Source organism: Muntiacus reevesi, chromosome 8, assembly GCF_963930625.1.
Source record: "Muntiacus reevesi chromosome 8, mMunRee1.1, whole genome shotgun sequence".
NCBI classification, from domain to species: Eukaryota; Metazoa; Chordata; class Mammalia; order Artiodactyla; family Cervidae; genus Muntiacus; species Muntiacus reevesi.
This window is the reverse complement of record NC_089256.1, coordinates 24,163,784-24,176,784: the sequence shown is the minus strand read 5'-3', so window position 1 is coordinate 24,176,784 and position 13,001 is coordinate 24,163,784. Positions and strand designations below refer to the sequence as shown.

The 13,001-nt window shown below is 51.0% G+C and overlaps 1 protein-coding gene across 1 annotated transcript in view; it reads left to right on the top strand.

The window, feature by feature from the left end:
- TSPEAR (thrombospondin type laminin G domain and EAR repeats) overlaps positions 1 to 8,531 on the top strand; it is a 180,463-nt gene extending 171,932 nt beyond the window's left edge. The window contains exons 10-12 of the mRNA XM_065943597.1: positions 4,845 to 5,032; positions 7,384 to 7,485; positions 8,378 to 8,531. Of these exons, the coding sequence (XP_065799669.1) occupies positions 4,845 to 5,032; positions 7,384 to 7,485; positions 8,378 to 8,531 (444 nt within the window). The remainder of the gene's footprint in view (positions 1 to 4,844; positions 5,033 to 7,383; positions 7,486 to 8,377) is intronic.
- The last annotated feature ends 4,470 nt before the right edge of the window (positions 8,532 to 13,001 follow it).

Below are 13,001 nucleotides of genomic sequence, written 5' to 3'. Positions count from 1 at the left end.
CGGTGGTAGCCGGGCCTTCGCGCACCGAGCGGTAGAACGGGCAGCCGCGCCCTCTGCTGGACGTGGAGAAAACACCAGGCGAGCGGCTGGGGGGCGGGGAGGGGGGGGTGGGGGGTACCGGACCCGCGGGGACCAGAGGCCGCGCTGGGCGAATTGTACAAGCCGGAAGGGACCCCCGAGGAGGGGTGGTCCTCAGACCCGTCCCCCGCCGGTCGGAGTCAAGGATTACAGAGCCCCTTCCCACGTGGGCAGGGAATGCAATGGTCCCTCCAGCATCGTTGGACATCGCAGTGACCAGCTTTGGCCGGCCAGGACTGCCTACCTCAGGGTAGGCACGTGTCCCCAGGAAGCAGCCGTGTCCAGAAACTGATCGCTGTGTGGCTTCTAGGCTCAATTCTTTGTACGACCTGAGCTGTTTCCAGATTTTCATTATCATGAATAATTCTACTAAAGGCATCTCATACATGGCTTTCTGTGGGCAAATTGTTTTTACTTTTCTTGAGTAAAACCCTAGGAGTGGAATTCTAGGCCATGAGGTAGGCGGATGTTTAACTTCTTAAAGAAATTGCCAAGCGGTTTTCCAAAACAGTTCTACCGTTTTATACACTCCCCAAAACAGCGTGAGTGCCAGTCATCCCACACTCTAGCCAACACCCGGTTTTGTCTGTATTTTTAGTCTTACTTACAAGGTGTGAAGCAGCACCACCGTGTGGTTTTTAAGTCACAGTACCCTGGTAACTAACGATGGCACATGTCCACCCACCTGCTGGTTTGCCAGAGTCCCTTTTGCAAAATGCATATTCACGTCTTTGCCCATACTTTCATTTTTTTGCCTGTCATTATTGATATGTAGGAGTTCCTTATACATTAGGTATAAAACAAGTTCTTTGTCACATCCATAGCCTTCTATCCCCTCTTTTTTGTATTAATTCAGTTTGTTGTGTAATTGTGTGCTTCAGCCATCACAATATACATGTTCAACTAACTGCAGTCTATTTTTGACTGGAGTATAATTGCTTTACACTGTTGTTATTTTCTGCTGTACCAGGAAGTCGATCAGCTGTGGTATACATATTTCCCTTCCCTCTTAGACCTCCCACCCCCATCCCACTGAACTAGGTCATCACAGAGCATCAGGCTGAGCTCCATGTGCTATAAGGCAGCTTCCCGCTAGGTATCTTTTTTGTGCGTGGTGGTGTATATATATATATCAATCCTAATCTCCCAACTCATCTCACACTCCTCTGCCCCACCCCATATCCACACTGCAATCTATTTTTTATTTTTTAATTAACCATGTGTGTGTCAGTCGCTCAGTTGTGTCTGACTCTTTTCGATCCCATGGACTGTAGCCCGCCAGGCTCCTCTGTCCATGAAATTCTCCAGGCAAGAATACTGAAGTGGGGTTGCCATTTCTGTCTCCATGGGGTCTTCCCAACCCAGGGATTGAACTCAGGTCTCCTGTATTGCAGGCAGATGCTTTACTGTCTGAGCTACTAGGGAAGGCCTTGTGTTAATATGTTCAAGTTTTAAAAATTTTTAAAATTTATACTATAGTTGAGTAACAATGTTGTGTTAGTTTCAGGTGTACAATCTATCTTTGAATTAATATTATACTTTACATATAATGTGATAACCTTACAACTACATGATCTCATTTATCCTTACCTGTTCATTGGGCTATGGGGAGCATGTATAAACTCACATGTCTACTTAGGGTATGAGCTCCGAAGCTTGTCCTCTTGTTTGCTGTAAACAGTGAGTTGTCTTGACACCCAGCTCACCGTTCCCAGTGCCCTCTGCGTGCTTCTTGCAGACACTGTGCTCCTTGTAGAGTTTTACCCTCTGTAGCTTCCTTCAGGACTACTTGTAAAGCAGGTCTGCTGGCAGTTCATTCTACCACTTTTATCTGAAAGTAACTTTACAGTGAAGGATGTTTTCACTGGTTGTAGAATTCTGGGTTCATGGTTTTCTTTCATTTCCTTTAAAGATGTTTTTCCATTGACATCGAGCTGTTTCTGATGAGAAGTTGGGTACCTTTGGTACCACTGTTTCCCTATAGCAAATGTCTTTTTCCTCTGGCTGCTTCTGAAATCTTCTCTGTCTATCTTTAGATATTTAATATGATGTGTTGAGGTTATGGGGGGGGTGTATTTATTCTGTTTGGGATCTCTGATCTTGGATCTGTGGTTTGGTGGTTTTAATCATATTTGGGGAAATTTTAGCCAACATTTACTTAAATTTTTTTCTGCCTCATTCTCCTTTCCTTTCCTTCTGTGATCCAATTACATGCACATTGTTGTTGCTGTTCAGTCACTAAGTCATGTCCAACCCTTTGTGACTCCATGAATGGCAGCACTCCAGGTTTCCCTGTTCATCACTATCTCCCAGAGTTTACTCAAACTCATGTCCATTGAGTCAGTGATGTCATCCAACCATCTCATCCTCTGTTGCCCCCTTCTCCTCCTGCCTTCAATCTTTCTCAGAATCAAGGTCTTTTCCAATGAGTTGGCTCTTCTCATCAGGCAGCCAAAGTATTGGAACTTCAATTTCAGTATCAGTCCTTCCAATGAATATTCAGGGTTGATTTCCTTTAGGATTGGCTGGTTTGATCTCCTTGCAGCCCCAAGGGACTCTCAAGACTCTTCTCCAACACCACAGCTCAGAAGCATCATTCCTTCAGTGCTCAGCCTTCTTTATGGTCCAACTCTCACATCCATACATGACTACTGGAAAAACCATAACTTTGATTATATAGATCTTTGTCAGCAAAGTAATGTCTCTTTTTTAATAAGCTGTCTAGGTTTGTCCTAGCTTCATGCACTAGACTGCATTCTATTATCATTGAGGCTCTGTTTACTTTGTAAACATTGTAACCATTGTAAACATTCCCCTCTCCTTTCTGTGCTTCAAATCAGATAATTTCTATTGGTGTATCTTCTAGTTCATAGATTCTTTCTTCTGGATTGTCTAGGTAGCTTTTGATCCCATGCAATAGATTTGTGAATACAGGCATTTTGCTTTTCAGGTACAGGATTTCTGCTTGCCTCCTTTTAGAGTTTTCATAACTCTCCAAATCTCCCCATCTTATTGTTGATTACATACATATTTGCCTATAGGGTCTGATCACAGTTACTATAAAGTTTGTGTCTGTTCACTCCAGTATTTGCGCTGTGTCAACCTATTTCTACTTGCTGTTTCTTCTCCTGGTCATAGGTCACATTCACCTGCTGGTTCCCCTGCTGTCTAACTCTCTGGTCAGTTCCTCCAGCTGCCCAGCTGTTGTTTGTCTCTGGGTCCCTGGGGTCCTGTCCCCTGTGTATGCACTTCAGGAGCTAAAATGGACTTGAGAGAAGTTAATAAGGAGATACTGAGGCCTCCCCCTACTGAAAGTTCCTCCTTCTAGGCTAGTCTCCTTTGGTTTCTAGACACTCTGCAAGCCCCAAACCCTAACCTTGGATCTGGACTCCTCTGGTCCTCCCCTTCCCCATGCACTCCCACCCCAGCATCCCAGAGATGCTGGTCATAAATGTCCTTTTATTTACACGTGGGCCCATGTGTAAATCAGGTCATGCAGTTCAAGGTCTGTGTCCAGCCAGGCTGCTGCCTCTACTTGAGTGCCAAGCCCATATGCCACAGGACCAGGAATGTCCTCAGAGAGAGAGTCAGACAAACATGCGTTCAAGGGCCATCATCTCCCCTCCACTTTCTGCCTGCCCCTGGCCCTTCTCCAGAAACTTCAAGCCATTGTGTACATTTTTAAGTATTATATCCAGTGCTTAGTCACTTCAGTCGTGTCCGACTCTTTGTGACCCCATGGGACTATAGCCCACCGGCTCCTCTGTCCATGGAATTTTCCCTGTAAGAATACTGGAGTAGGTTGCCATTTCCTTCTCTGATTGTATCCAGAGTTTATGATTATTATCAACAGGCGGGTCGGTCTCTCCACCAGTATCACAAGTCAAAAGTCAAGAGACAAAACATTTAAAGACAATTTCAATGCAAAGTGTCCATCAGAGCTGCTGCAGCCCTCACCTGCTTATGGGAACAGACAGAGTCAACCCCTTTGTGCTGACACAGGAACTCAGACCCCAGCAGCCTTCTCAGGCTGTGGTTTGGAGTCCTCAGGAGCTTTTGCACAGTTCCACCAGCCACAGGCCCCTGTTTTGGGGAGCTGCCATGTTATCCCCGCCCCACTGAAGCTGCCGTCTGGTGTGGTCACTCCTTTGTTTCTCAGAACAGGGATGGACCTGGACTCGTCTGGTCCTCCCCTTCCCCATGCACTCCCAGCCCAGCATCCCAGAGATGCTGGTCATAACCTCCTGGTGGGCCCACGTGTAAATCAGCTCATGCAGTTTGAGGTCTGCAGCCAAGGCTTGGCAGCCGGCCATTTGTGTAAGTCTAGCCCCATGGGCCCATGTACACTTCACCCTCCAGGTTGATGAGTGATTTTGGAGGAGTAGCCTACACAAGACGGGACTGTCCAGAGAGCCAGAGGACAGCCTCAGGTCAGGGAGAGTGTATAGTAAGTAACTCAGGAGGTACCTAGATGTTGCTTCTGAGTTCATAACTGGAGGGAGCAGAGAGGGCTCCCTGGAAGAGGTGTTACAGCAGTTGGGCCTCTTCCAGGGCACACTGGGGCCTGGGGAAGGGGCAGCACAGGTGGTAAGAAGCTCTCTAGGCAGATGGGCCTTTGACTGGCCTTGGAGGAGGCTGGGAAAGGACAGCGCCCTCGGGAGGGGCGCCTGCTTGACGCCCGGAACGCAGGGGCTGGAGCCGTGTGGGTGGCCATCCTGAGGGTCTCTGCCCACAGCGTGCTCTCGGCTTCCCTCTCACGTTCCCAGACGTTTGGCGCCGCAGACTGGGAGGTTTTCCACATTGGGGAGAGGGTCTTCCTCGCCGTGGCGAACAGTCACCGCTACGACGTGGAGATGCGAGTGCAGAACGACTCCTACGTCATCAACTCGGTCATATACGAGCTGAACGTCACCGCGCAGACGTTCGTCCGCTTCCAGGAGATCCGCACCTGCAGGTACGCGGGCGGCGGGCGGCCGGGGCGGGGATCCAGGGGCCCCCGTCCTACGACCTCGGAAGCCGCCCAGACCGCAGCGCGCGCACCTGAGCCTCTATGGGTCCGCGGTGCCCACCGCCCAGCCCACTGGTGTGGAGCGGCCTCGCTGTCCACTCCCGCAGACCTTCCACACGGTCAGCTCAGGGACCCCGGCTCCTGCTGTAGCCTTGACTCTAACTGCTTTTAAAAGCTGTGGCTCATGTGCTTGTTTTTTTAGAATTTAGTTTTGTGGGTTTTTATAATGAATTTTGCATATGTGTACAACCATTTCCACAGTGACTTTAGAACATATTCATTACCTTGAAAAGAAACCCCACCCCTCAGCTGTTATTGCCCCGACCTCTGCAGCCCCTGGGACCCACCAGCTTGCTTTCTGTCCCTCTGGGTTTCCCCATCTGGACATTGCATTCAAATATGTCTGACTTCTTTTACTTGTCATGTTTTCAAGGTTCATCCATGTTGTACCTTAGTGCCTCATTCTTTTAATGACTAAGTAATATTCCACTGTGTTTATCACACTTTGTTTACCTTTCATCAGCTGATGGATATTTGTCTATTTCCACCATTTGACCAAATGGTGTGGCTCTGAAGGATTAAAAATATGCTTCACATTACTGTTAGCAGACTTGCTGCCCTGATGCTTTGGAAGTCATGCCAGACCTTGATTTCCTACTGGGTTAAGCCCCAGCAGCCTCTGATGCGAGCCGTGGGGGAAGACGGTGCAGTCAGCATTTTGTTGCAAAAGCAAGGCCATGGGCCTTGGTTCCAGAACCAGTTACCGTTGGCAGAATACTGCACGTGGGACCACACGGCCGCACTACCGCCCCCACCCTTGCCACACTGCATGAAACCCCTCAGTGAGCGTGGCCACAGTCACCACTTTTTCTTAATGATGAATCACAACTGGCCATGGGTGGAAGTGGCCGAGACAGGATTCCAAATAACAGAAGAAGGAAGAGTCAGGAGCCCCAGGGCCCCCACTGGCCTTGCCCCCCTGCCTGTCCCCAGGTACCTCTGTGGCCGTCTCATGCCCAGGGTTCTGTTGGAGCTGTAGGCCAGTGCCCTCAATGCCCCACTGAGAAGGAACCCAGGGTGAGTAGCAGCCAAGAGAGTGTGACTGTGTGCTGTCTGAACAGGCCATAAGCCTGAGACCTCTGGATGCAGATGCACTGGCCTGGCCTTGGGCTTCTGAGTGACTCCTGCAAGGCTGCAGCCTCAGTTTCCTCACCTGTAAAGTGGGCCTGCAGTAATTATAGTGGTGACTGTGGACCACGGCTGATGCCCAGATTGGCCTCCTGGGATAGACAGGGCTCTAGGATGTCCTTCTGAGAAGCCCTCTGTCAGATCCCTGAGAACTAAGATGCCTTTGAGCACAGACTCACCCTTAGCAAGTTCAGGGGCGTTTGTTGAAAATAGGATGCAGTGGCCTGTTTGCAGTAAGAACCACAACTTCCAAATTTAGGGGGACGTCTCTAGGTCAGCAGACCCTGCTGGCACCTGAACTGAACTGGAGTCAGGGAAGAAGCACGTGAAGGGTGACCTCACAGCCAGGGTCCTCAAGTTCTCGCCTCCAGGGGGCGCTGGGAGTGGCCACGAGTTTAGGACAGTTCCTCTATTTCAACCTCTTCCAAGTGAACAACTTTTGCATCCATATTCAGAGCTTCAGTGTTCACCCTTGTAGCCTGAGTGTCCATAGACAGATGAATGTGGTCCATTCTTACAGTAGAATATTGTTCAGCCTCAAAAAAGGACATCCTGACACCTGACACCACGAAGGAACCTTGAGGACATTATGCTCTGTGACATAAGCCAGACACAGAAGGACAAATATTTTGTGATTCACTTACCTGAAGTCCCTCGAGTTGCAGATCCTTAGGGACAGGAAGTAGATGGTGGGGACCAGGGGCTGGGGAAGGGGATGGGGAGTGAGTGTTTCCTGGGGACAGAGGTTCAGTTTGGAAGATGGAGAAATTCTGGAGATGGATGTGGTGATGGTTGCATGTCAGTGTGAAGGTACCAATGCCACTAAGTTTAAATGTTCATTTAAAAATGAATAAAATAGAAAGTTTTGTGTTGTGTGTATTTTATTACAATTAAATTTTTTAAGTTTAAAAATTGAACAACTAATTTGCATTTCCCTGGAATAGACCAACTGGTTGTATGACTGAGGAAACTGCTCTTCTTTCTATGGATTTTGGAGGTGGGACCTAGCCCCCTGAATCCTGAGATTAGGGGGAGAACCAGCCGAATACCAACCCCCAAGTCCCCAGGCAGCATCTCCAGGTCCTAATTCTGCTCACTTGCTCCCGCAGTGCTCTGGACTGGGAGTTCTTCTCGGTGGGAGAAGATTATTTCCTGGTGGTTGCAAACTCCTTCGACGGAAATACCTTCTCGGTAAACAGTATTATTTACAGGTAAAGGCCATGCCCCTGCTAGACACCTCGGTTCACTTGGGTGGGCCCACCTTCCCCATGAATGACCACAGGCTCAGAGTGAGTCACAGGTCATGGAGCCCCATGCGTCAGCTAGCACTGGGTGCACCTGAGTGCAGGCTGAGTCTGGGTCAGGCCCCCGAGTCAGCTAGGTGACCGCTAGCCCTGCTGACACAACTTTGGGTTCTGCTGGAGATGCAGTGAGAGGATACACTAATGTGAGAGTTATTAGTGTGCTATCCTATTAAATGTTTCCATCCAAGGCTGTGGTAGATCTCTCTATTTTTCACGTGTCCTTCAGTAAAATTTTACACTTCGTCTTAGAGGCACCATGGCGTTCTCACGACCTTCCCTTCCAGGAGTTTTCCGAGTATTGTAAGCACATGTCCATTTTCATCTGTGTATCACAATTAATTGTTGTGTCTGGTCACGCAACCACAGTATCTTATTAGTTTTAATAGTTTTCTAAAGAAATGTCTCATAGGAGTTCTAGAAGTATAACTATGTCTGCAAACAAAAGCACCTTTGCCTCTGTATTTCTAATGTTTTTACTGCTGATCTAAGTTATCTAGAAATTCCAGGATGATCTTGAATCATCTTGGACAGGGCAGGTTCCCCTTTCTGGGTCTCAGTTTCCCTCTTTACAGGCTAAGGCCCCTCCTGGCCCAGCTTCCCATGATTGAAACCTGGGGAGGTTTTGGGGCTGGGATGCATGGCCCCTCATGCTGTGAGGGGTGGGAAAGGCAGGGGGGACCCTGGTGAGGGTCAGGGAGGGTGGAGTGGGAGCCCCGGGGAGAGGGAGCAGCCCAGACACTCACTCATCTCCTTGGGGCCGGTGTCCCAGCCTGGAAGCTGATGGCATCTCTCCCCACAGGTGGCAGGGGTACGAAGGATTCGTGGCTGTGCACAGCCTCCCAACCTTCGGCTGCAGGGACTGGGAGGCCTTCCGCACGGCGGCAGGATCCTACCTGGTCTACTCCAGTGCCAAGGAACCGCTGTCCCGGGTGCTGAAGCTGAGAACGGGGTGATGGGCTCTGAACCCCAGGAGCTAGACCTGCGTGGCCACACCTCAGAACCCCACCAGGAACCCCAAAAACCTCTGAGGAGTGGGACAAGTGGGAGAAGTTGTGGCTTCCAGAGCCACCAACTCTCTTTCTCTGGCCCTTGTCCAGCCACGACATCGTCACCTAGACAAGCATGGTGACCAGACAGGTGGCTCTGTGAGCATCCAAGCTGAAGACCAGAGCTGCTCCTGCAAGTCTGCTGTCCTGCAGGGATTTTGCTTTAAAGGAAAAGTTCATACAAAGTTTTACCTCAAAAACAGCAGGGCCTGGTCACCGTCCCACAGTGTCCACCACGTAACCAGACACTCAGCTCTGGCTGGGGAGCCCTGATGCAGGGACCGGCTTCGTGCTGCCTCACATATTTGTACCAGCTATTTATTGTGTTCTGTCTATACTGAAATATATTTATGATGCTTCTTACAAAAAGTACTGCTGTGTCTGTGTTTCTGGTGGGAACTAGACCCCCAGCAAGCGCAGCCCAGGGCCACAGCACTCACTTGGCCACCTCAGCCTGACATACCCTTGCATCCCTGGTCACCAGCATGCCTCTCTCTGCAGGAGCATCTTCCTCCAGCCTCAGTTTTCCCACGAATGCGGTGGGGTAGGGTCAGGTCAGGAATCCCAAGCATGCGTGGTGTGGGTCCAGTCTCTCTCTCCCATGGGAGATGCCTGGCAGATGGACCCTCATGCCTCTGCATCCAGGCAGGCCTCCCTGGGCTCCACACGGCTTTGTGGGTGTGCCAGGTGGACTTGGAATGCTTCCTTGGGGCCAGCACTTGCCCAGCTCCTCCCGTGTCCAACTCCTGACCCTCCACTGGGTGAGGGCTTCCAGCCTCCTGGAGATGGATGCCAGGTGTGACATGACAATAGCCTGGGAACCTGGGGAGGAGGATGGAGGTGCCATCACCACCGGGAAGCCCCCTGGGTGGAAGGGAAATCCTGCATGCTAGATTTGTTGGGAAGGCCCTTGGGGTCCAAACCACAGGGCGGTAGCCAAGACAGGCCTGTTCCATCACCCAGGCCCACCTGTTCTAAGATGGGTTGTGGGAGCCAAGACCTCAGCAGCAGGAGGGCCCCATGCTTTTAGCAGGAGGGCTCTGCTACTTCCATCTCAAATTCTCATTGGTTCTTGCACAGGATCACACAGCCAATGGGAGTCCTGGCTGCCTGTGGTCAGCTGCAGGTGAGAACTGTGCCAGCCTAACCACCCAAGAAGGAATCTGTGTGCATCTGCTCCCCCTCCATCCAGGCCAGATTTGGAGTCTCAGGATCGTAACTGGGACCCTCTTCATTTCCCAAAGCAGGGATTTTTCTAGAGACTCCTCCAGGCCAGCAGGTCAGCCACGTGCCTTGGGGAGGCTGAGGTTGACCTTGGTCAAGGATGTCCCCTGCCTGGGAGAATGGCAGAGTGGAAGGTGAGAAGGGGTGCAGGCCAGGGGCCCTGTGTGAGAGAGAAGTCCTGGGGCTAGGATGCCCCCAGGGTAATTCCCAGGACAAAGAACCCCCAGACCTTATATACACTCAGTACTAGGAAAAAGGATGTGCCCACACGCAAGTCAGGCTCTGCTCCTGCGGCCCCCAGGCACCTGCTGGACTCACATTCCCTTGCTGTCATTGTCCCTAAGACCTGGCTTGGTCCCTGCCCTGGGCAGCTGGGGGCCTCATGGGCTGGGCAGAAGGGCTATGGGTCTGCTGGTGCAGGGAGGTTGGGCCATGGGTACCAGAGAAAAATGGTAGGCTCCCCAGTTAAGCTTGAATTGCAGATAAGCAATGAATGCTTTTTAAAAAATTGTGTAGTAAAGGGGTATTTGGTGTTTATCTGAGGTTCAGATTCAAGCAGGCATCATGTTTTGATTCTGATGCTCAATCGCCCACCCTCCCTGAGAGGGGTGTGGGGGTCTGCTGAGGCTTCTGATTTTAACTGGATCTGAGGCCAGGCCTGAGCAGTTGTGAGAGGGACAAGAGAAGGGTCCAGGGCTTGTAGGCATGCAGCCTCAGGCAGGGTCGGCTGGGGGCTGGGGTCCACGATGTGTCACGTCTCAGTGCTCCTTCTGCAGGTGGGCCCCAGAAGTGCCCCCAGAGCCAGGGCACCCTCACAGGAGAGGGGAGGCCATCTGGGCCAGGAGCACAGCGGGCCTCAGACCCATCTCCATGCCAGGGATGGTTGGCTTTTGTGTGTCTGGTGACATGAACATTAAATCCATGGGCTCTGGGTAAAGGGCTCACCCTCCGTGGTGTGGGGGCCTCCTTGAGCATGGGGGCTCCCCAAGAGGCCACACTAGACCTGGCACTGCCTGTTGGCTACCTGGGTTTCCACCAGGCCCTCCTCCCTGCAGATCTGGGGCTCAGCAGCCTCCACAATCCCCTGAACCAACCCTGCCAACATCTTCTCTCTACACACTGTTTTCCTGGAGAGCCCCCAATCCGACCCCCAAGAAGAAAATGCCCAAATGGGCCAAGGTGCCCAAGAGTCAGGACAGCTGTGTTTGCTCCCATTCCCGGGTTTGTCTATAGGAGAGGGGCCCACTGGGGACTGTCCACACTCCCCAAGCACCCACCTAAGCAGCTTCTCTCCCCCTGGGGTGATCCAGATGCCCATCTGGTGCCCGGGGAGGAAGGAGGCAGATGACCGACATTGATGTCACCAGCACACCAGCAACACAGAGGGAGCAACCGCCTCCTGTCCCCGCTCTGAGTTTTGTCCTGGCCAAGCAGTGCCACTGTGGCTCCGACAATATCCTATCTCTGCTCTGGTGGGTGGAAACAGAACGCATCAATCAAGATCTGTTTGAGTTATAAGTGCAAACCTCAGGGGGAATGACCGCAGAGAGCATGCCAGTATTATATCTTTTCAAGTCAGCTCTCGAGCGTCTGTCCCATTGATAAACTTTCCCAAGGCGCGTGCGGCTCCCGGAAGTTAGCACGCTCTGTGATGTGGCTACATCCTTGTCATTTTGACAACCATGTTGCATTCTTTGTGGGAACATCCAGGAATTTGCTGGCCTGATCATCTTTTGTTAATACACGGAGATTCAACAGACTTTACTGTGATAAATAACACTTCAAGAACATCTTTGCACAAATTGCTTTTCTTTGCGGTTCCTTCCTCAGGGTCATGATTTCCTGGAGAAATACTGTCCCAGCCACGCTTACACCCTCCAGTGGCTAGAGAACCCAGAGTCCCAGGTGACCTCCAGGCGCTGAACGACTGCCCGGCTGCCTCCCCTGTCCCGCCCAGCCCATTCCTTCCTCAGGCTGACCTGCCTGTCCTTAGCCCCTCAGAGAGACCTCCCAGGCCCGTGACCAGAGCCGGTCCACCTCACCCTACGCAGTGCGCAGAACACTCCCTTCACTGTCACCTGCATACATCAGTGAACAGCATCTGCAGAAATCCAGACGCTCATGCTTGTTAACTCATTCATGTCCACTCCGCCTCTGGAACTTTAGAGCAGGTGCTCCAGGGGCTCCCATCCCCACCGCCACCCCCCAGAGCAGGGCTCCAGGTGTTCACTGCTGAGAAGACCCAGTCCAGCAGGACTGTGAAGAGGACGGCTTTCCTGTCAGACTGAGAGGACTGACCACCCCAGTTCTCTCACTCACTGTTTTAACTTAGCCAGTTACTGAATCCCCTCAATCTTAGTACCTAGAGGACCCACCTCCCTCAGGTGACGCCAGGGCGAAGTGATGTGGGTGCTCTGTGGCCCCAGCACAGCTCCTGGATCCACGAGTGGACAATAGCAGCCCCTCATCCTTTTCACCTGCCTGCCAGTTTTCCTGAACAAAGTTGGACCTAAAATCCCATTGGAAAGAAAATGCTGAGCCAGTCGCATTTTTGATAGTAGATTTACAGATTTAAACCACATGCTCCTGAATCAAAGTCGTCAGTAACACGTAATACTCAAAGACAGTTTCTCCTCTCACAGAAAGACGGTCAATATTAGAAGAGCCCTTGAAACCATCCGCTGTGCCAGCAACGTGAGAGCAAACCCAGAGGAAGAAAAAGGGCATCTCAGAGAGTCTGTGGCTCTTTACATGACTCGAATGTTATTTTTAATTTTGTTAAAGGCCCTTATCTTTCCTTAATTTTATTTTGATTTATTTTTATTTAATTAAAAATGCACCAACCTTAAGGGTTTCATTCAGTGAGTTTTACTAATTGTACACATATGGGGAAACACCCTCAACAAAGCCAGGAGCATTTCCACCCCCCAGGAGTCTCCTGTGCCCCCTCCGGTCACCCCTCACACACACACACACATACATGCGATCTGCTTTCTGTCTCCGGAAGTCCTGCCTGCCTCAGGCGTCCCTCCTGTGGTACCATGAAGGGCACTGTCTGTGTCCCTCTCTCCGCGTAGTGTTTCTGACACTCATCCGAGCTGTCGCACCTGCAGGCTCTCTGCTTTCATTGCTGCTTTTTGCCATTTGCTTGTG